Here is a 23153-nt window from a genome sequence, read left to right as displayed (position 1 = left end):
TACTGTATAAAAGGAGGAGGGGAAATTCCCTGGCGGTCCAGTGGTTAGGACTCCGCGCTCTCACTGCCAAGGGGCTGGATTCAGTCCCTGGTCGAGAAACTAAGATCCCACAAGCTGCACAGTGAGGGCCCCCCCCAAATAAATAAATAAAAAATAACAAGACATATAATCCTTAAAAGAAAAGAGGAAGAGGAGTTGTTATATTCTAAAATCAGAAGGAAACAACTTAAAGGTACTTAGCTAGGCAATAGAACACTTAGTAAATTGGACAAGGTAACCTTCAAGTTTCTGTGCACTCTGCCTTACTATGATTCTTTACCTCCTTTCACTTTAAAACATTTACTAAAAATTTACTGAACTTTTATAGTCAGTCTTTACACTAGGCACTAGGTTATAAAGATTATATTCCTTCCCTTCATGGAGCATGCAATCTGCTATAAATAGTATCTATAATATAATTTTGGCAGTTGTTATAAAAAGACATCAACATCTCTGGAAAAGCAGATAAGAAGGCCTTCATTTTGCCTGAAAGGTGGGGAGTTAGGGACAACCTCTGAGAAAAAGTGACCTTAAAAGAGGAGTAGGACAGGCAGACAAAGGAAGGAAAGGTATTACAGATAACTAAATTTAATTCCACAGCATAAAAACCTAGTTGCAATACCGTTCATACAAAAAGTAACTTGTAGTCTGGAAATCAGTTTCTATGCGTTGGGAGTCTAGGCACGGTTTAGCCAGGTGCTCTGCTCAGGTTCCCACAAAGCTGCAGTCAAGGTGTTGGCAAAGTTGTACTCTTGCCTGGAGGCTTGATTGGGGAAGAGAATCTACTTTTAAGCTCATTCACTTTGCTGGCATAATTCATTTCCTGACAGTCATATGACTGAGGGCCCTGGTTCTTTTACTGGCTATTGGGTAGAAGCTTCCCTCAGTTCTCTTTTGATTAACTCAAAATCAACTGATTTGGGGCCTAATTTACATCTGAAAATCCCTTTACTTTTGCCATATTCTGTTGGATAGAAGCAAGTCATAGGTCATGCCCAAACTCAAGGCTAGGAGAGTATACAGGGAGTGAGCTCCAGGAATTGGGAATCCTGGGGATTCCTTTAGGATTATGCCTCACCTCAGAGTGTTATGTGGAAGAGAGATTATACTCATTCTTTGGGGCCAGAGAGCAGATGTCACAAATGGACGTTGACTGTTGACTCTACGTGTCAGGCTCTGGTTAGCATTGCTAACATGCCTTAAACATATGGGCTAAAAGTAGAGAAGAGGGACCAGTGAGGGCTGCAGCTTTAATCCAGGGTCTCTCACTTAGACCATGAGTAGAATTTCTTTATACCAGTCTCTCCATGTGCTAGTTAGCTGTTGTTTTGGTTTTCTTCCTTAGGAAATCCTCTTTTGGCTCTCCTTTCCTAAGGGAGAAAATCTAAGCTCCGTAGCTTAGCATGGAAGGCCCTTCAAAACCTGTTATCATCATTTTTACAGGTCTCTTTAATTATGCCATGTATTTTTACATCTTTTTTCCTTTGCTTAAAACATCATTTACTCCTTTTACCTCAGTTTTTCCCCAGTCAACTTCTATTTGTGTTTAAGACATAATCCAAATGTTGTTATGGATTTCAGTTAAAATTGTATTATTATTGTTCCTCTTAAGCTATTTTTTATTTTTCTTTTCCTTTCTATTCACTTACCAGAAGGGATAGGGTGGATGAGGAAGCAGAGCAGAAAACCTTTTCTGGTCGTACCTTATCCTGCCTATTCTAGGAGAGGCTTTCTCACTCCACAATAGAGGGCAGCAAACTTTTTCTGTAAAGGGCCAGATAGTAACTATTTTAGGGTTTCCAGGCCAAGAGATACAACTAAGGATACCATGTAAGTACTTATATAACAAGAGGAAACAAATTTTCACAAAATTTTTACAGACAAATTTCAAAATATAAGAATAGTGTGTCTGTGTGTGTGTGTGTAATTCAGGTCTACTGACGAGAAGAATGGAATTCTTTTGTGTGGGAGTAATAGTTTAGTTAAGGTGTTGAAAGCTAGTGTTGCCTATCAAATTTGCAGAATCAGTTGTAAAAGTTCACTTGTTAATATTGATCTGGAATGAGATTTTATGTACGTTATCTTTGAAAATTTCATTTCACACAGATAGGTACTTGCCAAATAATGAGAGCAGTCCATGAGCATATGATTTTAATTGAGCATATTCATCACTTGGAAGGCATTTATAGAATTCTGTTAGAGTCTTCCCTTGCTGTTTGCCTTTAGCATTTCATTATGTTGCAGATCAGTCACTTCCAATTGAACATAGGTGGAGCTTCTCAATTGCACATTTAAATAGATTTTGAAATACACAGATTTCATTTAACTTGCAGTGAGGTATGAAAACGCTGCTGGGAGTGTAATTTGAGTTTGGAAAGTATGACTGCTGCAAATTTGTGTGGGAATGGAGATCTTGCTTTGTTTTTAACTTTTGAAAGCATGATATTACATGTGGTTCCAAGTAATGCTAGTTGTCAGTATGACATTACTGCAGTGTAAGTTTCTCATGTAAGTACTGTTTTGGCTTGTAATTTTACGTGGAATTCACTAAGGAACATTATCAGGACACAGCACAAACTAATTTCCAAAGGCATTCTGCATTGGATGTTTGCGGTTGCGAGTGGTTCTTCTCATTCAGAAAAATTCAGTGTCAGCCCTGAGCTGAAAAAAATCACAATAAAGCTGCTACTGCCAAGCCATTGAACTAACGGTTAAGTCCATGAGACAAATGAAGTCTACCATTGACACTGTTAGTTCAGTAATACATGATAGATTGAAATATTTACTGCAGGATTACCTGCTGATGAATAACACGATGAGTAACCATAGGTTTTAAACACCTTACATTTCATTAGCTTTGTAAATTTGTCCTAAAAATCTTGTTTTTTCTGTTCCACACATATTTTTGCTTCATCACGTGTAGATTTTTTTTTTTTTTTTTGCGTTACGCGGGCCTCTCACTGTTGTGGCCTCTCCCGCTGCGGAGCACAGGCTCCGGACGCGCAGGCTCAGCGGCCATGGCTCACGGGCCCAGCCGCTCCGCGGCATGTGGGATCCTCCCGGACCGGGGCACGAACCCGTGTCCCCTGCATCGGCAGGCGGACTCTCAACGACTGCGCCACCAGGGAAGCCCCCCACTTGTAGATTTTGCTTCAAGTTGTACTGTTAGTGTTTTAGCAATTTCTTTGAAAATATTCTTAAATGTAGTTGTTTCATGCAGACAATACATGGGGGCTAGTTCTTCAGTCACTTCAAATTTGGTTTTGATACCCTGAATAAGCAAAAACAACTGAATAGTATCTAGCTTGTCTTGACTTGTCAAAAGCCAAGGAAAATGACTCCAAATCATTTGCCTGATTTTTAAATTAACTATTGATGTTGCTTCCAGTGTTTTCAACTTTTCTAGAAATTGTTCTTGCCAAAGAAGTAGTCTTTAAACAAGTTTATTTTCTTTGGATACATTTTTTCAACTGCTGTGATCAAAAATGGCTTAATTAATTCACAATTGGTAAACATTTCCTTGTTTGGCTAGTAAATAAGCCACTCGGAAACTTCTTTTGGTTGCACTCTCATTTTCATTTATTTTTGTGAAGAAATTATACTGTGATGAGATATTCCATTTTAAATTTTCTGATTTTTCTGACCATTGCTTTCCTGCAAGTTGGGAATGTTGTGATGAGTCCTTAGTCTGATAATGTCCAAATATGTTGTTTTTCTGTAGCATAGCTATAGTGTCATTGTATAATAAACATCATATTTTGCTATTTAGTTGATAGCAAAATGATCCACTCTCTACTGTGTTTTAAAACTGCAGCATTTGAAGTCCACTCTTCTCTTCATTTTGACATGTTGGGTACATACTGGTAATAAAATGTCATTGTACAGTGATACACATGGTAATCGAAGTGTTGTTGATTATGACTGTGCCACTGTGATTTACAGTGTGCTAAACCACAGTACGAAGCAATGAGAGAGCCACATACAATTTCTTATGCATCTATTCAACTCTGCCATTGTAGTGTAAGAGCAGTATGCAGTGCATGCAATATGTGATCAAGTGAGTGTGGCTGTGTTCCAGCAAAACTTTATTGGACACAAATGTGAATTTCACATAATTTTCACATTATGAAATATTATTATTTTGATTTTTTCAACTATCTAAAAACCATTCTTAGCTTGTGGGCCAATCAAAAATAAGTGGTGGGGGCTTCCCTGGTGGCACAGTGGTTAAGAACCCGCCTGCCAATGCAGGGGACACGGGTTTGAGCCCTGGTCCGGGAAGATTCCACATGCCGTGGAGCAACTAAGCCCATGCGCCACAACTACTGAGCCTGCGCTCTAGAGCCCATGAGCCACAACTACTGAGCCCGTGAGCCACAACTACTGAAGCGTGCATGGCCAGAGCCCGTGCTCTGCAACAAGAGAAGCCACCACAATGAGAAGCCTGCGCACCACAACGAAGAGTAGCCCCCGCTCGCTACAACTAGAGAAAGCCTGTGCACAGCAACAAAGACCCTACTCAGCCAAAAATAAATAAATAAAATAAATAAATTTATTAAGAAAAAAAAGTGATGGACTGAATTTGACCTTGGTCATAGTTTGCTGACTCTTGCTCTAAGAAAAAACAGAATTATTTGATTCATTCTGATACAAAATCTAGTATCAGTCATCATTTTTAGTCTCAAATCTTTTTAGTTAATTGTGCTACCTTACTGCTTTTTTAAGTGGGAAGAAATAAAAAGAAGCATTGCAACACTTAATTAAATGGTAACTTAATCTGTGAAAGTCACATAAGGAGTTGGCTTCAGGGTGAATAATATTCTTGTTAGAAAAAATATTACATTTGCCCATCTCTTATTCTTTTTTTTTTTTTTTTTTGCGGTACTCGGGCCTCTCACTGTGTGGCCTCTCCCATTGTGGAGCACAGGCTCTGGACACGCAGGCTCAGTGGCCGTGGCTCACGGGCCTAGCCACTTCGCGGTATGTGGGATCTTCCCGGACCGGGGCACAAACCCGTGTCCCCTGCATCGGCAGGTGGACTCTCAACCACTGCGCCACCAGGGAAGCCCCACACCTCTTATTCTTTAATCCTATTATTAGGTTAAAAGATTTAGGAAAAGTTAAATATAGCATTCAAGAAAATATTTAGAATATTTAAAAATAAAGAAAGGTATTCTTGGATTAAGTTTATAAATTACTGTGTTATCCTGGTCTAGTTACATTTTTCCATTTAGAAAAAAATTGGGATTGGCTTCTAACTGATCCCATGAATCTATGCTTTGTGAGAGGAAACAGAATAATGTGGTATTTTGAAAAAATTAGGTGAATTTTTTTTAAACATATATATTTTTAATGTTTATTTATTTATTTATTTGGTTGCACTGAGTCTTAGTTGCGGCATGGGAACTCTTAGTTGTGGCATGCATGTGGGATTTAGTTCCCTGACCAGGGATTGAACCTGGGCCCCCTGCATTGGGAGCGCAGAGTCTTAACCACTGTGCCACCAGGGAAGTCCCCAAATTAGGTGAATTTAAAAATGTTTTTTTATCCTCTAAAATGCAGCCCATGAAATATTTATCATGATTGTACTTTTTAACGTACAAATACACACACACACACACACACACACACACACACACACACACACACACACACACACACGGGTCTCTATGGGAAAATAGTAAAGGACCAGTTTTTTATGACAGGAAGGTTAAGTCAGAAACCTCTTTTAGTATTCAATATGGATAAATTTAAAATTCCACGGGACATAACAGAGAAGTAGTTGAAGTTACAGTATTATAAGGTGACCAAGAATAGAATATACTTGAGTCATTCCTTCCAACTCCAAGGGTGAACTGGCAAAAATCTTCACCTCAACCTTCCTTTTCAGGTATAGTTAAGTTCAAGATGAGAGCCTTCACATACTATAAATTCTGTTAATTAATTTGGATACATAAGTATGACTCAGTAAGGTCTACTGTTTGGTGCCTGGGGAAGCAACAGGAAGTAGTATAAAGAATAGATTTTGGAACCAGACAGAGGATTTGAATCTTAGGTGCACCATTTACTAGCTCTCTGGTCTTGAACAAAATCATTTAACCTCTCCCAACTGCAGGTTCCTCATTTATAAAATGGGATATAATATCATCTTATGTAGTTTTTGTGAGGATTAGAAATAATATGCGGAAAGTGCCTGGCAGAGTAGGCATTCAGTAAATGGTAGCAGTGTCAATTTAGTGTTGTGTCCATTGTGTCAATTTTCATATTATACTGGGAATCTATAATAGATCGAAATGATAGTCACGAGTCAAACACTAGGGACTGAATTGGCTATGGAGACCAATTTCCGCCATTCTTCCTCCTGATACCTGTGGCTGCTGTGCAATGTAATTAACCCATGATTTCAGAATGTCACCAGTTTCACCATGTAAAGTTTAGGAATGGGGCTATCCACTCTCTACTTTACCTTTGTGTGGTGGTAGTATGTCCTTCAGAAGTGTTATGAAATATGCCCTATTAAGGTTATCTTAAATTGTTTCCATTTCTTACAACCATATAGAACAGGAAATCTTACTAATTCTCATACTACTTTAGCATAGATACAGTAAATTGGGCACGGTGACCAGTGCACATGTTTCTTATGCTCAATTGAAAATTTCAGTCATTCTTCAAATATGCTGAGGTTGTGTATGATTTTAATTTTCCCATTACTGAAAAAGCTGAATGAAATTTTAATTATGTTTGTGTTCAGTTCAGCAAACGTTTGTTAAATGTGTGCCAAGCATTGTGCCAGGTGCTAAGACTAGGAAGATGAACACAGCCTAATATATATTTTTTAAATTTAATTTTGGCTGTGTTAGGTCTTCACTGCTGCCTGCGGGCTTTCTCTAGTTGTGGTGAGCAGGGGCTACTCTTCACTGCGGTGCACAGGCTTCTCATTGCAGTGGCTTATCTTGTTGTGGAGCACGGGCTCTAGGAGCATGGGCTTCAGTAGTTGTGGCACGCAGCCTCAGTAGTTGTGGTGCACAGGCTTAGTTGCTCCGCAGCATGTGGGATCTTCCCAGATCAGGGATCGAACCTGTGTCCCCTGCATTGGCAGGCGGATTCTTAACCACTGAGCCATCAGGGAAGTCCCAGGCCTAATATTAATATCTGCTTTCAACTTGCTTACATATGGGGGAATAAGGGGGAAAGATAGACGTATAAGAATAAATATGAGGATAGTATGATAGTGCCATTATATTATGGCATTATATTGTGGCATTATGTAGTCAAAGAGAAGGGGCTCCAAATAATAAATGTTAAGTTATGAATAAATGTTACTGTGATTGATCAGTAATTGGAATGTTTTACATGTTTAATAATTTGTGTCATGACTTGACCAAGGTGTCTTTTTTCATTTTAAAATCTGTGCTATTCTGTCTGGTTACATTTCCAAACATAAAAGATCTTCACTTATGGTATACTGACTTCAGAAAAGCTCAGCTGTACTAGATTTTCAGTAATGCTAGATCATGATATTTATCCCATTTACTTTTTTTCTCATAAGAAATATATTTTTGAAATACATTTGCCTTGAATTTACATTGACAAGATGGATTTATCGTTTTATCATTAGCAACATCTATAGTTTATACTGCATTTAAAATATTTTTAGTCATTGGGCAGGTATACGGTACATTTCAATAGTAATTATTATTTTCTTTGCAGTGGTGGTTCTGTGTATAATTTGCATACTGATGAAGATGAGGAAATTGAGCCTTCTCCTTCTGGGCAACAGATAATTGAAAATTCAATAACTATGAATAAGATGAAACTGCTGAAGGCTAAGATGGAGAACATGAATCTCAGCAAAAAGGTGAAGCTTGGCCAGATCTTTCTCTAGTATATCCTTGCAGGGCTCACAGCATTGAGTCTGTTGGTAATTGTGGAAAAAAGATTTATAAACTATTATTCATTTCAAGTTTCTGGCCTCAGTTATTTATTGAGATATTAAATGTAGTGAATTGATTTTTTTAGGCCAGCAATGTAGTTAATGTGATAATACTGCACTCAAAATAATTCATGATTTAAAAAAATTTCATAGTTCTAGAGCTAAGAAAGATAATAAAAGATAGCCTAACCTTAATTTTGCAATAGTTACTTTTTAAAATGCTGTTAATATTTACTTATTATGGATATCTCCACTACCTGGATGTTGATAAGGAATGTTTAGCTTTACTAGATACTGTCAGTTTTCTAAAGTAATTGAATGAATTCTGTCCAATAGTGAATGAGAGTTGCAGTTTTCATGCATTCTTACCAGTATTTGATATGGTCCTTCTTTTTTATTTTTGTCGTTCTGGTTGGTGTGTAGTGGCATTACATTATGTTTTTTTTCTTAATAAATAAATAAATAAATTTATTTATTTTTGGCTGCGTTGGGTTTGGGTCTTTGTTGTTGCACGCGGGCTTTCTCTAGTTGTGGCGAGCGGGGGCTACTCGTCATTGAGGTGTGCGGGCTTCTTGTTGCGTGGCTTCTCTTGCTGCGGAGCACGGGCTCTAGGCGTGCAGGCTTCAGTAGTTGTGACGTGCAGGCTCAGTAGTTGTGGCTCGTGGGCTCTAGAGCACAGGCTCAGTAGTTGTGGCGCACGGGCTTAGTTGCTCTGCGGCATGTGGGATCTTCCTGGACCAGGGCTCCAACCCGTGTCCCCTGCGTTGGCAGGCAGATTCTTAACCACTGCGCCACCAGGGAAGCCCTACATTATGGCTTTAATTTGCATTTCTCTGATCAATGAAGTTGAGCACCTTTCATGTATTTATTGGGTATTTGGATATCCTTTTTTGTAAAATGCCTGTTCAGATCTTTGGCCCATTTTTAAAATTGGGCTGTATGTGTTTTGCTTATTGACTTTTTTGGAGATCTTTAATATTCTGGATATGTTTTTTGTCATATATATGTATCACCACTCTATTATTTTGCTTTTCACTCCATTAATAACTTTTTCTTTATTGAAATGTAATATGTACATAAAATAAAATTCACAAGTCTTTAATAGAGCTTGATGAATTTTTACATTTCTATATAGTCATGTAGGTGTAACTCAAATTAAAATAGGTATAACTCAAAATTAAAATTTCTCTCCAGATTTCCTTATAACCTTTCCCATCAATACCTGCCTTTTCCTACTCCCAGAAATAACTACTATTCTTACGTGTGTCACCATGAATTAGTTTTTACTGTTCTTGAGCTTTGTATAAATTATATCATATATAATATACCTTTTTTTGGTCTGGTTTCTTTTGCTCAGCATAATACTTTTGCAGTTCATCCATGTTGTTGCATGTATCATTTCATTCTCTTTTACTGCTGTGTACTAATCCATTGTATGACTATACAGGCATACCTCGGAGATATTGCAGATTCAGTTCCAGACCACCACAGTAAAGCGAATATCGCAATAAAGTGAGTCACACGAATTTTTTTGGTTTCCCAGTGCATATAAAATTTATGTTTACACTATACTGTAGTCCATTAAGTGTGCAATAGCATTATGTCTAAAAAACAATATGCATACCTTAATTAAAAATGCTTTATTGCTAAAAAATGTTAACCATAATCTGAGCCTTCCATGAGTTGTAGTAGTAACATCAAAGATCACTGATCACGGATCACCATACAAATAAAATAATAATGAAAAAGTCTGAAGTATTGCAAGAATTACCAGCATGTGACCCAGAGACCCAAAGTGAGCAAATGCTGTTGGAAAAATGGCATCAATATAGACTTGCTCAACACAGGGTTGCAACAAACTTTCAATTTGTAAAAAATGCGGTTATCTGCAAAGTGCAATAAAATGAGGTATGCCTGTACTTCCTTTCTTCCTTCTTCTTTTGACATTTAGGTTGTTTCTAGTTTTTGGCTTTCATCAACAAAGCTGCTTTGAACATTCTTATACATGACTTTGGTGGACCCATGCACTCTTTTCTTTGGGGCATATAGCTAGGAATAGACTTGTAGAGTCATAGGGTAGGTATATGTGTAGCTTTAATTGTTTTGCTGAACAGTTTTGTGAAGTGTCTGAACCAGTTTACACTCGCATCAGAAACAGGAGAGTTCCCGTTTGTGTCACATCCTCACCAACACTTGACATTGTGCGTCTTTTTTATTTTATCGATTCTGGTGGATGTGTAGTGGTTTTAATTTACATTTCTCTGATGGAGAATAATGTTAAGCTTTTCATATGCTTATTCGCCATTAAGATATTGACTTTTGTACCAACAGTCTTTATATCATGTGAATCACACTGTCTAAATACATCCGTTTTTCTTTTTAAGATACTGACTTTGTCTAGTGCTTGTTCAAATATTTTGCTCATTTTTTAAATTGGGTTGTCTGCCTTTTGCTTACTGATTTGAAGGAATTTTTATATACTATGGATACAAGTTCTTTGACAGATACATGATTTATAGATATTCTAGCAGCTGCTATTTCACTTTCTTATTTTTTTAATGAATAAATATTCTTTATTTTAATGTATTTTAACTTAATAGTATTCCTTTTATGATTACTAGTTTTTATAAACTTTTAATGAAATTTTTTCCTACCACACGGTTTTGAAGACACGCTCCTGTGTTTTTTATCCAAAAGCCGTATGATTTTTCTTTCTCATTTAGATTTACAATCCATCTGAAAAAAAAAAAACCTCACAACTTTAAAAAACATGTATAATGTAAAGTAGGATGAAGACAAGTTTTTTCCAGATGGAGTACAGTTGACCTAACTCTATTAAAAATAAAATCCTTTCCCCACAATCTTAAATGTTTATGTACCTAATAACAGAACATCAAAATGCATGAAGCAAAAGCTACAAAGAGGGGCTTCCCTGGGGGCGCAGTGGTTGAGAGTCCGCCTGCCGATTCAGGGAACACGGGTTCGTGCCCCAGTCCAGGAAGATCCCACATGCCGCGGAGCGGCTGGGCCCGTGAGCCATGGCCGCTGAGCCTGCGCTTCCGGAGCCTGTGCTCCGCAACGGGAGGCCCAAACAGTGAGAGGCCCGCGTACCGCAAAAAAAAAAAAAAAAAAAAAAAAAGCTACAAAGAGAAATAGATAAATTCATAGTTATATTAGATTTCTAATATAACTCGCATTGTCAAAAATTGATAGGAAAGATAGAAAATCAGAAAGGATATAAGAAGACTTGAACAACTGTAAACCTATTTGTCCCTATTGACGTTTAAAGAAAGCTCCACCTAACAACAGCAGAATACACATTCTTTTTAAGTGCACCCAGAGCATTTACTAAGATAAAGTGTATCGTATGCTATCAATCAAGTCCCAATAAGTTTTAAAAGACTCAAATCATACAAAAAATGCTCTCTTCATAGTATGAGTGTGTTTCGTGTTTGGTAATTGCAATCATTGTTGCTTTTGTTGTGGTCATCCATTTACAATGCTTGGTGTCAGTTTATTTATCTCTTGTAAAAATAAAATACAGTGTGTGTGTGTGTGTGTGTGTGTGTGTGTGTGTGTGTGGAAAAAAATGCTCTCTTACTACAATGGATGAAATTAGGAGTCAACAAAGATATCTGGAAAATCTAATATTTTGGAAATAACACACTTCTAAGTAACTGATGGGTCGAAGAAGAAATCCAAAGGGAAATTAAAAAGTATTTTACACTGAATAAAATTATTCTAATAATGTGGTGAATTTATTTTTTTTAAATATGAAATCAGTCTTAGAATGAACCATTTTTGGTTGTGGTGAATTTTACTTTTTATGTCTTTAATTAAATTTCCTAATATTTTATTTAGGATTTTTGTTCATCAGAGAAATTGGTCTTTAATTTTCCTTTCTTTTCCAACATACAGCAAGGTTGAAAGAATTTTACAGTGAACACCTGTTTATCCACCACCTAGATTCTATAATTAACATTACTAAATTTTTAATTATAGTAAAATAAATATAACAAAATTTACCATCTTAATAATTTTTAAGTGTACATACAGTTCAGTAGTGTTAAGTACATTCACACTGTTGAGCAACCAATCTCCAGACTTTTTCATCTTGCAAATGGAAACTCTATACTCATTAAACAATTCCCTATTTCTCTACTCCCCCGGCCCCTGGCAACCACAATTCTACTCTCTGTTTTCTATGAATTTGACTTTCTTGAACCTCATATGAGTGAAATCCTACAGTATTTGTCTTTTTGTGACTTATTTCACTTAGCAATGTCCTCAAGGTTCATCCATGTTGTAGCTTATGTGACAATTTAAATACTTTTTAAGGTTGAGTAAATATGTATATACAACATTTTACTTAACCGTGCATCTGTCAATGGAGACATGTGTTGCTTACACCTTTTAGCTATTGTGAATAATGCTGTTATGAACAAGGGTATGCAAATATCTCTTTGAGACCCCACTTTAAATTCTTTCGGAAATTTACCCAGAATTTTAAGATCATATGGTAATTCTATTTTTAATTTTCGGGGGAACTGCCATACTGTTTTCCATAGCTTCCAATTTCATCATATCCTCACCAATACTTGTATTTTTTTGTTGTTTTTTTTGCGGTACGCGGGCCTCTCACCGTTGTGGCCTCTCCCGTTGCGGGGCACAGGCTCCGGACGCGCAGGCTCAGCGGCCATGGCTCACGGGCCCAGCCGCTCCGCGGCATGTGGGATCTTCCCAGACTGGGGCACGAACCCGTGTCCCCTGCATTGGCAGGCGGACTCTCAACCACTGTGCCACCAGGGAAGCCCCTGTTTTTTTTTTTTAATAGTAGTCATCCTAATGGACATGAGGTCATAGTTGTACTTTTGATTTACAGTTTCCTAATAATTAATGATGTTGAGCATCTTTTCATGTTCTAGTTGGCCATTTGTATATCTTCTTTGGAGAAATATCCATTCAAGTGCTTTACCCATTTTTGAATCAGGTTATTGTTTTTGTTGTTGAGGTTTAAGAATTCTTTATATATTCTGGATATTAGCCCTTTATGATATATATGATTTTCAAATATTTTCTCTTATTCTGTGTGTTGCCTTTTTACTCTGATGGTAGTATCCTTTGATACACAGAAGCTTTAAATTTTGACGTAGTCCAGTTTATCTGTTTTCTCTTTTGTTCCCCCTGCTTTTGATGTCATATCCAAGAAACCATTGCCAAATCCAATGTCATGAAGCTTTTCCTCCTGTTTTCGTCTAAGAATTTTATAGTTTTAGGTCTTTGATACATTTTTAAGTTAATTTTTGTATATGGTGCAAGGTAAGGGTCCAACTTCGTTCTTTTGTATGAAGATATCCAATTTTCCCAACTCCATTTGTTGAAGAAATTGTTCATTCCCCATTGAGTAGTCTTGGCATCTTGTTGAAAGTCATTTGACCATATATGTGAGGGTTTATTTCTGGGCTCTCTGTTGTAGTCCATTGGTCAATATGTTTGTCTTTATGTCAGTACCACACTATTTTGATTAGTGTGGTACTGACATAAAGACAGTACCACACCAACAGCTTTGTAATAAGCTTTGCAATAAGTTTTAGCTTTGCAGTAAGTTTTGAAATCAGGAAGTGTGAGACCTGCAACTTTGTTCTTATGTGTCAATATTATTTTGAGTATTTGGGGTCCCTTGAGATCACTTACGAATTTTAGGATGGATTATTCTATTTCTTCAAAAATGCTATTGGGATTTTCACAGGGATTACATTAAATCTTTATATCAGCGTGACTCATGGCTTACTTAGAAGCAAACCTCTAGTTTACAAACGTGGAATATTAGGTACCTTTTTTTAAGATATAAATTTCTTTATTTATTTATTTTTGGCTGTGTTCGGTCTTCATTGCTGCCTGCAGGCTTTCTCTAGTTGCGGCGAGCGGGGGTTACTCTTCGCTGCACCACGCGGTCTTCTTATTGCGGTGGCTTCTCTTGTTGCAGAGCACGGGCACTAGACTTGAGGGCTTCAGTAGTTGTGGCACGTAGGCTCGGTAGTTATAGCTCTCGGGCTCTAGAGCACAGGCTCAGTAGTTGGGGCGCATGGGCTTAGTTGTTCCGCGGCATGTGGGATCTTCCCAGACCAGGGCTTGAACCTGTGTCCCCGGCATTGGCAGGCAGATTCTTAACCACCGCGCCACCAAGGAAGTCCCATTATGTACCTTTTTATTACTGATTTGTAGTTCAATATCACTGTGGTCATGGAACATACTCTAAATGATTTCAAGCCTTTGAAATTAGTTGAGGTTTGACTTGTGACTAAGCATATTAATAAATGCCACTTACACACTTGGAAAGACTGTGTAATCTGTCCATATATATAGTGTTCTGTATATATCAATTAGATAAGTTATTTGTGTTGTTCTGGTTTTCTAATTTTTGTGTGTGTCTGTTTTCCATCAGTTATTCAGAAAAGTGTATTAAATATCTCCCTTTCTGGTAGTGGATTTGTGTGTTTCTCCTTTTAAGAAGTTTATTTTTGCTTTATGTATTTTGAAACTCTGTCAAACTAGATCAAATGATCTAGTACAGATTTTATGATATCCAAGGAATTGTGATATCTTTCTTGTAGTTTATATTATTATAAAAATTATTTATTATCATTATAGAAATGTTTTTATTTATGCCTTGTAATGCACTTGTCTTATTAGTATAAGCTACTTTGTTATTAGTATAGCTGAGCTAGCTTTATTTTGGTTTATGTTTCTATTATATTTCCACTCTGTTACTTTCACTCTATGTTCCTATATTTAAGAATTGTCTCTTGTAGTCAGTACATGGTTAGTTTTATTATTTTTTAATCTAAACTGACAAGCTTAAGATTTTCATCTATTACATTTAGTATAATTACCGATACATGTGGATTTTTATCATCTTACTATTTTCTATTTAACCACCTGTTTTATGTTTCTTTTTCTCTCCTTTTTTGTCCTTTTTTAGATTAGTCTATTTTTTGTTATTCAGTTGTTTTTTTTTTTTTTTTTGCGGTACGCGGGCCTCTCACTGTTGTGGCCTCTCCCGTTGCGGAGCACAGGCTCTGGATGAGCAGGCTCAGCGGCCATGGCTCACGGGCCCAGCCGCTCCGCGGCATGTGGAATCTTCCTGGACTGGGGCACGAACCCGTGTCCCCTGCATTGGCAGGCGGACTCTCAACCACTGCGCCATCAGGGAAGCCCTGTTATTCAGTTTTTATCCTTTACTACTTTGTTAGCAATTTACTATTATACTAGCTTTGTCAAGTGATTACTCTAGAGATTATTTGTACATTCTTGACTACTTATAGTCTAATAAAAATGATTTTTACCACTTTGCTTTTAATGCCAGAATCTTAGAACACTAACTCCATTTATACATCCAAACACCTTTTGTGTCATTGTCATGCATTTTAATTTCACATATATTTTGAGCCCCTCAAATTGTTTTATATTGCTAATATTATTTATATTTACCCATATATTTACCTTTTCTGTTGCTCTTTATTCTTTCCTGCAATTACTTGCTTCCTTTAAAGATTATTTACCTGCCATCTGAATCTTTTAGTATTTCTTTTAATTTAGGTCTCCTGGCAATTAAGTCTCTTAGCTTTTGTCTGAACACTTATTTTACCTTTTTTACTTTGAAAAATGTTCAGTCCTTCAGAAATGTTATACCTGTGAACAACCATGAAAATTTTACCTAGATTCGCCAGTTAGCATTTTTCCACATTTGTTTTCTTTCCCTGTTCTTTTACCTGATCCATTTGGGAGTTAGTTGCAGATATAGTAACATTTCCCCCTAAATATTTAATTCAGTATATAACTCCTAAGAACAGAGCCTTCTCCTACATAACCACAATGTAGTTATCACACACATAATTTATCACTGATACACATTACTTCATCCATATTCACATTTCTCCATGTCTCAATAATGTATTTGATAGCATTTTGTTTTATTTTGATTTTTCTTTCTGTTTTCAATCTGGAATCCAATCAAGAATCATGCATTGTTGTATTTAGTTGTAATGTTTTCTTGGTCTGCTTTTATACAGAACTATTTCTTAGCCTTTTTTGGACATTCATGTCAGATATTTTTGAGGTATAGGCCAATTTTGTAGAATATCCTCAGTTTGAGTTTGTCTTATTGCTTCATCATGATTAGATGCAGGTCAAACATTTTTGGCAGGATATTGTGTAGATGACATATTCTTTTCAGTTCAGCTCATCAGGGAGAACTTAATGTCAATTTGTAGTATTTTCATTAATTTTTAAAAGAAATTTTGCATTTTTAGTTGATAGTTTATCCAAGAGTAGTTTGAGTTTGAAAAACTCCTGGCAAGAGAGGCTTTTTAATTTTTTAAAATTTCTCTTTTTATTGCATAGAAATCAGAGAATGTTATTTCCATATCTGCTTAATAGAATTTGATTATTTGTGATCTAATATCACTCTTTATGACTGTCCTGTGTATACTTAAGAAAATGGCTCATTCTCTGTTATCAGGGTAAAAGTTTGATATCTGTCTGAAAGATTTGACATTATTAAATCGTCCTCTATTTCCTTATTTTTTTTTCAGCTTGCTCTCTCTTAGAATGAGAATAGTGATATGTGAAAGTCTGTAATTATTAGTGGGTTTCTGTGTATTTTTCTTTTCATCTCCCATAGTTTTTGCTTTAAGAAGGTGGTTGTGTGATTTAGTGCATAAATATTAATAACTGTTGTATTTTCATTATACTGCTAATTCTAGATGTTATAAAATGTTTCATCTCTGACCTTCAGCTTGAATTTTCCTTGCCTGATATCAGGCCCATAATCCTTGATATCTTATTGTTTTAATTTGCTTTGTGTACTCTTTCTCATGTCTTTTTTTTTATTAACTTTTGATTTACTTTGTTTTAGGAAGATGTTTTATATACAGCATAGAGTTGTTTTTTGCTTTGTGAACCAATTTGAAATTTAAAAAAATATACTACTTAATCACATTCACATTTATTGGTATGACTTTTATATTTGGTCTTTTTTTAAAAAATAAATTTATTTATTTATTTATTTACTTATGGCTGTGTCGGGTCTTCGTTACTGCGTGTGGGCTTCCTCTAGTTGTGGCAAGTGGGTGCTACTCTTCGTTGCGGTGCGCGGGCTTCTCATTGTGGTGTGCGGGCTTCTCATTGCGGTGGCTTCTCTTGTGGAGCACAGGCTCTAGGTGTGTGGGCTTCAGTAGTTGTGGCACGTGGGCTCAGTAGTTGTGGCACGTGGGCTGTAGAGCACAGGCTCAGTAGTTGTGGCTCACGGGCTTCGCTGCTCTGAGGCATGTGGGATCTTCCCAGGCCAGGACTTGAACCCGTGTCCCCTGCATTGGCAGGCAGATTCTTAACCACTGAGCCACCAGGGACGTCCCTATATTTGGTCCTTAATGTCTTATCATTTTGTTATATTTACAGTTTCTTTATGGCCTGTTTTGTGTGTGTATGGGTATGTGAGTGTGTGCTTTTTGGTACTTCAGAAGGCTTTTATTTTTTATTCTATTGTTTAACTTTATAGTAATATCTTTTATCATGTCCTTATTCTGCCTTTTCCATACTTAATTGTCTTCTCTTTTATTTTTAAAAGATATCTTTTGACTCCTACTTATTAAGTTATAATCAATGAACTTATTTTACTTTCTCTCATCTTTCTTCTTCCATTTTTAATATTTGCATTATTTCTGCTTTTTAAGGTAGTATAACATTTACAAATCATTTTTCTAATCTTGTCCCCACTCTTAGTTTTAGGTCTTTAATTAAATATATTACATGCTTACTATCAGTCTTTTTACTGAAGTTTACCCGTGCTGCTGCTGCTGCTGCTGCTGCTTTTTTTTTTTTGTGGTACGCGGGCCTCTCACTGTTGCGGCCTCTCCCGCTGCGGAGCACAAGCTCCAGACGCGCAGGCTCAGCGGCCACAACTCATGGGCCTAACCGCTCCGCGGCATGTGGAATCTTCCCGGACCGGGGCACGAACCCGTGTCCCCTGCATCGGCAGGCGGACTCTCAACCACTGCGCCACCAGGGAAGCCCCAGATTTTAATCTTTTTAAACATTTTAGATTGAGGTAATCCAAATGCCAGTATGTTAACAGAAGTAACCTTTTCTTCCTTCGTTAATTTTTGTTATGGGCAGAGAAAATGACCGTGTAAAGAATTATATATTCCCTCTTTTCTTTTAGCCTAAGAAACCTGTCAAGGTAAAACCTCGTCCACCTGTGGTTCCTCGACCTTCCAGTAGTTCCACGGGAGCTGCTCGCCACAGATTGTTAAGGGTTCTCCCCCACATTGGGCAGTCTTGTTTACCTTCTTCTGGGAACACATATCTGCCTGACTCAGCCAGCAATGCCATTTCAAGTTTGCCAGCTCTGCCCCCTGCTGATATATCCATATCATCTATCGCTAGTGATTTTATTAAGGAAGACAATAACTGGGAGAGTAACACACAGTCTCATTCCAATAGTGGCTTCAAACTACCACCTCAGATACCCCCTATGGAGTTTGAAAATGACAAAGAGCTTGCTGATTCTGTTCTCCATCTTGGATCATCCCTACCTAGGCAGACAAAAAACTTTTCAGGAAATTTGCCATCTAATAATGAGGATGACACTGTTTTATTTCCAACTTCAGAAGAGTGTGTAACTGAAGAATCGCTTCTACCTGAAGTGGGTTCGTTTGCTTCCTTTACCGAAGGAAATGCTGATGAAAAGAGCAGTGGCTTAGAAGGCACACAGAAGGTAAATCCAGAATTCTCACTCACTAATGGTGATAAAGGGTTGAAAGCTACAGAGCAGCATCTTAAACATGTTGCAAGAGTGTTGAGTGGTGAATCAGTAGAAACTGCAGTTCTTGACCACCGTGAATTAAGTCCTCACGAGAATAGACTCTTATCACGTCTTCACTGTTCTGCACCAATGTCACTACATAACTCTCTGGTGAAACCACAGAGACAGTCCAAATGTTTTGAGTCTGGGAACCTCCAGTCTTCTGCTTCACAAAATGTGCTTCGGTCGCTGGACATTCGAAATATAACTGATTCTTCTTTCTCTAGGACTACTTGCTTTCGAGCTGTTAAAGTCGATTCACCTGGGAAAAGATCTGATATTATTTCTAAAGTTGAGGCTCGGGATATCACAGAAATGGCTAACAAGGCATCCAAAGAGCCTGTTGGTTGTGTAAATAATATAGGTTTTCTTGCTTCGCTGGCCCAGAGCGCAAGCAGAGACAGCTTGCAGAGCACACATGGGGCAGGCAGGCTTCGAACCTCTGGAATTGGGCTGTTTACAAACCTCCAGCATTTTCAGGAAGAAAGCCTTAGGAAAAGTTCTCCCCAGTTAGAACCTACAGAATTTTTTTTAGTAAGTATTTGCCTTTCAATATGTTCTACTAGTTATCCATGTAGTGATTCAACATATAGTTTGTTTTTTGTTTACACATTAAATAAAGAGGCCTAAGGTTGAATTCTTTTCATAACTTTCTCTTAAAATGTTTATCTAGTTTGTAGAAAATTTTTTTGACAGTTGAATTTTAAATAATGTTTTGGTCCTAAATTGAGAACTGTAATTTGAAAGTAGCTTTGTGTAAACAGTTTATCATGTATTTTTAAATACTAAATATTTTTATTAATGTTTTTCCTCAATAAGAACTTTTATTTGAGCCATCGAATTTTACTTTCTTATAGATAAAGAGTAAGTACAATATTGATGGATGGGACAATCAGGTTCCAAGTTAATTTAATTAAAAATAGATTAAATAATTTTAAATGAAAGCTCAGCAGCATTTTTACAATAAAATATAATTATTTCATGTTTGGTGATCTTCCCTTCTATTTTCCATTAACTCACCTCTATAGATGTTTTGTGTTTTAATTGTAGTCTGCCCGTGGTATTGGAATGAATGGAAATAATACAGCAGCAGGGAAAAGAGTAGGTAAGCAACAGATAATTTTGAAAACAATATAAGGCTAATAATCATAGCATTATGCATACTATGAATTTGAATTTTCAAAGAGAAATGAGAACATTCTCTGTGGTATGTACAGAGTAAACTTTCCCTAAACTTTGTTCCACTTAAGAAAATGATTATGAGAACTGACTGTAGGACATATTTGAAGAATCAAACAAAAATTGAAATTGAGGTCTCTGTTGTCTGGGAAAAGATACGGTCTATGCGAAAAGATAAGTTGCATGAAAAATTAACATGTAGTTCGCAACCCTCCCAGTCCCTGGCCACTCTAGAGCCATGCTGGGTGCTGGATGGGTTTTGAGGAAATACCCTAGAAAGGTGTTTCTTAAAGTCATGGTCCAATATCAAGGACAGTAGTAAGAGCTCCATTTGATGAACTGTTTTTTTCTGGATGAAAGAAAGGGACAGTCTCTTTGACTAGGCCTTTCCAAGGCATAGTAGCAGAAATGACTATATTCTTAGCACTCACTTATATCAATAACACCTTAAAGGTGCACTGGCCAGCCATAATTTCCTAAGAAGCCATTACTATCATCATTTTTTGTGTTTTAATACCCAGACTAGAGATGGAAACTCTACCAAAGATGTACCACCTTTGTAGCCCCGAAGTTCTAAAGAATACATTATATATTATGGTTGCCATGTTACTTTCATATCTTTAAAGAGATACCTAGCATTTGTTTCCACTACCCAAGGTTCTAAAGGTATAAGGCCCAAGGTTCTAAAGTCTTAATGTATCCATTTTTAAATTTTTTTATTGTGATAAAACCCACATAACAAAATTTAATATCTTAACCATTTTTAAGTGTACAATTGAATGACATTAAGTAATTAACATTTTTGGCCAACCAACACCACCATACATCTCCAGAACTCTTTTCATCTTGAAAAACAGAAACTCTGTACCCATTAAACATTAACTCCTCATGCCTCCCTCTCCCCAGGCCTTGGCAACCACTGTTCTATTTTCTGTCTCTATAATTTTAACTACTCTAAGTACCTCATATAAGTGAAATCATTCAGTGTTTGTCTTTTCATGCCTGGCTTACTTAGCATAGTGTTCTCAAGGTTCATCTATGTTTTAGCATGTGTCAAAATTCCCATACTTTTTAAAGCTGAATAATATTCCATTGTATGTATATACAACACTCTGCATACCTCTGCATCTATGGATGGAGACTTGTGTTGCTTCCACATTTTACCTGTTGTGAATAATGTTATTACAGACACGAGTATACAAATATCTCTTTGAGACTCTGATTACAATTCTTTTGGGTATATACCCAGAAGTGGAATTGCTGGTTCATATGGTAATTCTATTTTTAATTTTTTGAGGAACTGCCATACTGTTTTCCGTAGTAGCTGTACCATGTCACATTCCCACCAGCAGTGTACAAGGTTTCCAATTTTTCTACATTCTCACCAATACTTGGTATTTTCTGTTTTGTTTTGTTTTGTTTGATAGTGGGCATCCTAACAGGTGTGAGGTAGTATCTTATTGTGGTTTTGATTTGCATTTCCCTGATGATTAGTGAAGTTGAGTATCTCTTAATGTGCTTAACCATTTGCATATCTTCTTTGGAGAAATATGTGTTCAAATCACTTGCCCATTTTTGAATTTGATTGTTTTTTGTTGTTGAGTTTTAGGTGACTCTATATATTGGATGTTAATTCCTTATATATGATTCACAAATATTTTATCCCATTCTGTAGGTTGCCTTTTTACTTTGTTGATAATGTCTTGATGCACAATAGTTTTTAATTTTCATGAAGTTCAATTTGTCTATTTTTTCCTTTGTTGCCTGTGTCTGGTGTTGTGTTCAATAAATTGTTGCCATATCCAGTGACATGAAGCTTTTCCCATATATTTTATTTCAGGAGTTTTATAGTTTTAGGCCTTACATTAGGTCTTGCATACATTTGAATTAATGTTTATATATGGTGTAATGTAAGGGCCCAACGTTATTCTTTTCCATGTGGATATCCAGTTTTCGAGGCACCATTTGTTAAAAAGACTGTCCTTTTCCCCATCAAGTGGTCTTGGCACCCTTGTCAAAATCATTTGATTATATATGTGAGGGTTTATTTCTGGGTTCTTAACTGTATTCCATTGATCTGTATGTCTGTCTTTATGCCAGTGCCACAGTTTTGATTATTATAATGTATCTACTTTTAATGTTACAATTATTTTTCTTTGACACCTATTTAAGTCTGTCCAGTCCTAACCCACAGCTCAGCCTCTTGGAAGTTTGTGTTGTACTTGTCGCATCTCTCTCAACTCTAATTCAGCCTACAGTGCTTTCTTCTCTTCTCGCTGCTCCTCTGAAACTGCCATTGCTGAGGTCACCAAAGATCTACATAATTTCAAATCCAGTGGATACTTCTGTGTCCTTATCTTACTTGATTGTTATGGCCTTCTTCTTGAAATAGTTTTTTTTTTCTTTTCCTATCTTTCTCCCTTTTTATTTCTTTTTTTATTCTGGGCTATTACATTTTTGTAGATTTTTGGTTTTGTTTGTTTTTGGTTTTTTTAAGCCTCAGTTTTCTTTTTAACTTGTTTTACCAGTCCCTCTGCTTGTCCCCAGGTGTATACTCTTTTGATTGATTTCATTTAGGTCAGTCATCATTTAGGTCAGGTCATCAACTGCTACCTGCAGTGATGATTCTCCAAACTACAGCTATGTAACTTGCTGCTGTTTTCTTTCATTAATAACTGTATCATTCTGAATTACCTAGAAGAGTCTGTGAAAGTTTTGGCATAAGTTTTGTTTAATTGACTTAATCGAGTTCCTCCATTGGTCCTCTTTGCTTTTCACTGTAGGGTCTCCCTTGGAAATCTTATCCATCTTCATAGCTTTAGTTATCATTTTTAGGCAGATGATTACCAAACTTGCATCTTGAACACCATTTAATACTTTGTTTGCTGCCTTATTCTGTTGGGTGAATTTTTATAGATTATTGTGTTAGATCAAATATTAGATCATATTTCCTAAATATTGGTCTAATTAGACCAATTAGACCAATATTTAGGAAATGCCAAACAAGTGAGTTAATCCAAATATCTTTACTCTCGTTCTGAAAAGCAACTGTTAGCAGTGGCATTATTTTATTGACTTTTTCTTTATTCATATGTTCATTACACATTTGAGAGAAGGCTTCAGAGAGGAGCTGGTGAT

At 36.7% G+C, this 23153-nt stretch overlaps 1 protein-coding gene across 6 annotated transcripts in view; it reads left to right on the top strand.

The window, feature by feature from the left end:
- Window positions 1-23153, top strand: part of ZFAND4 (zinc finger AN1-type containing 4) — a 72429-nt gene that overhangs the window by 45456 nt on the left and 3820 nt on the right. For 4 of the 6 annotated variants that reach the window (XM_073793340.1, XM_073793341.1, XM_019931766.3 and 1 more), the window contains 3 exons: window positions 7750-7897; window positions 18195-19370; window positions 19887-19941. In XM_073793340.1, coding sequence (XP_073649441.1) covers window positions 7750-7897; window positions 18195-19370; window positions 19887-19941 — 1379 coding nt within the window. The remainder of the gene's footprint in view (window positions 1-7749; window positions 7898-18194; window positions 19371-19886; window positions 19942-23153) is intronic. The other 2 variants (XM_073793343.1, XM_033842465.2) reach the window with 2 other exon arrangements.

This window comes from Tursiops truncatus, chromosome 16, assembly GCF_011762595.2.
Source record: "Tursiops truncatus isolate mTurTru1 chromosome 16, mTurTru1.mat.Y, whole genome shotgun sequence".
Taxonomy (NCBI): Eukaryota; Metazoa; Chordata; class Mammalia; order Artiodactyla; family Delphinidae; genus Tursiops; species Tursiops truncatus.
Note: the sequence above shows the minus strand (reverse complement) of the source record. Positions and strands in the feature narration are given on the sequence as shown.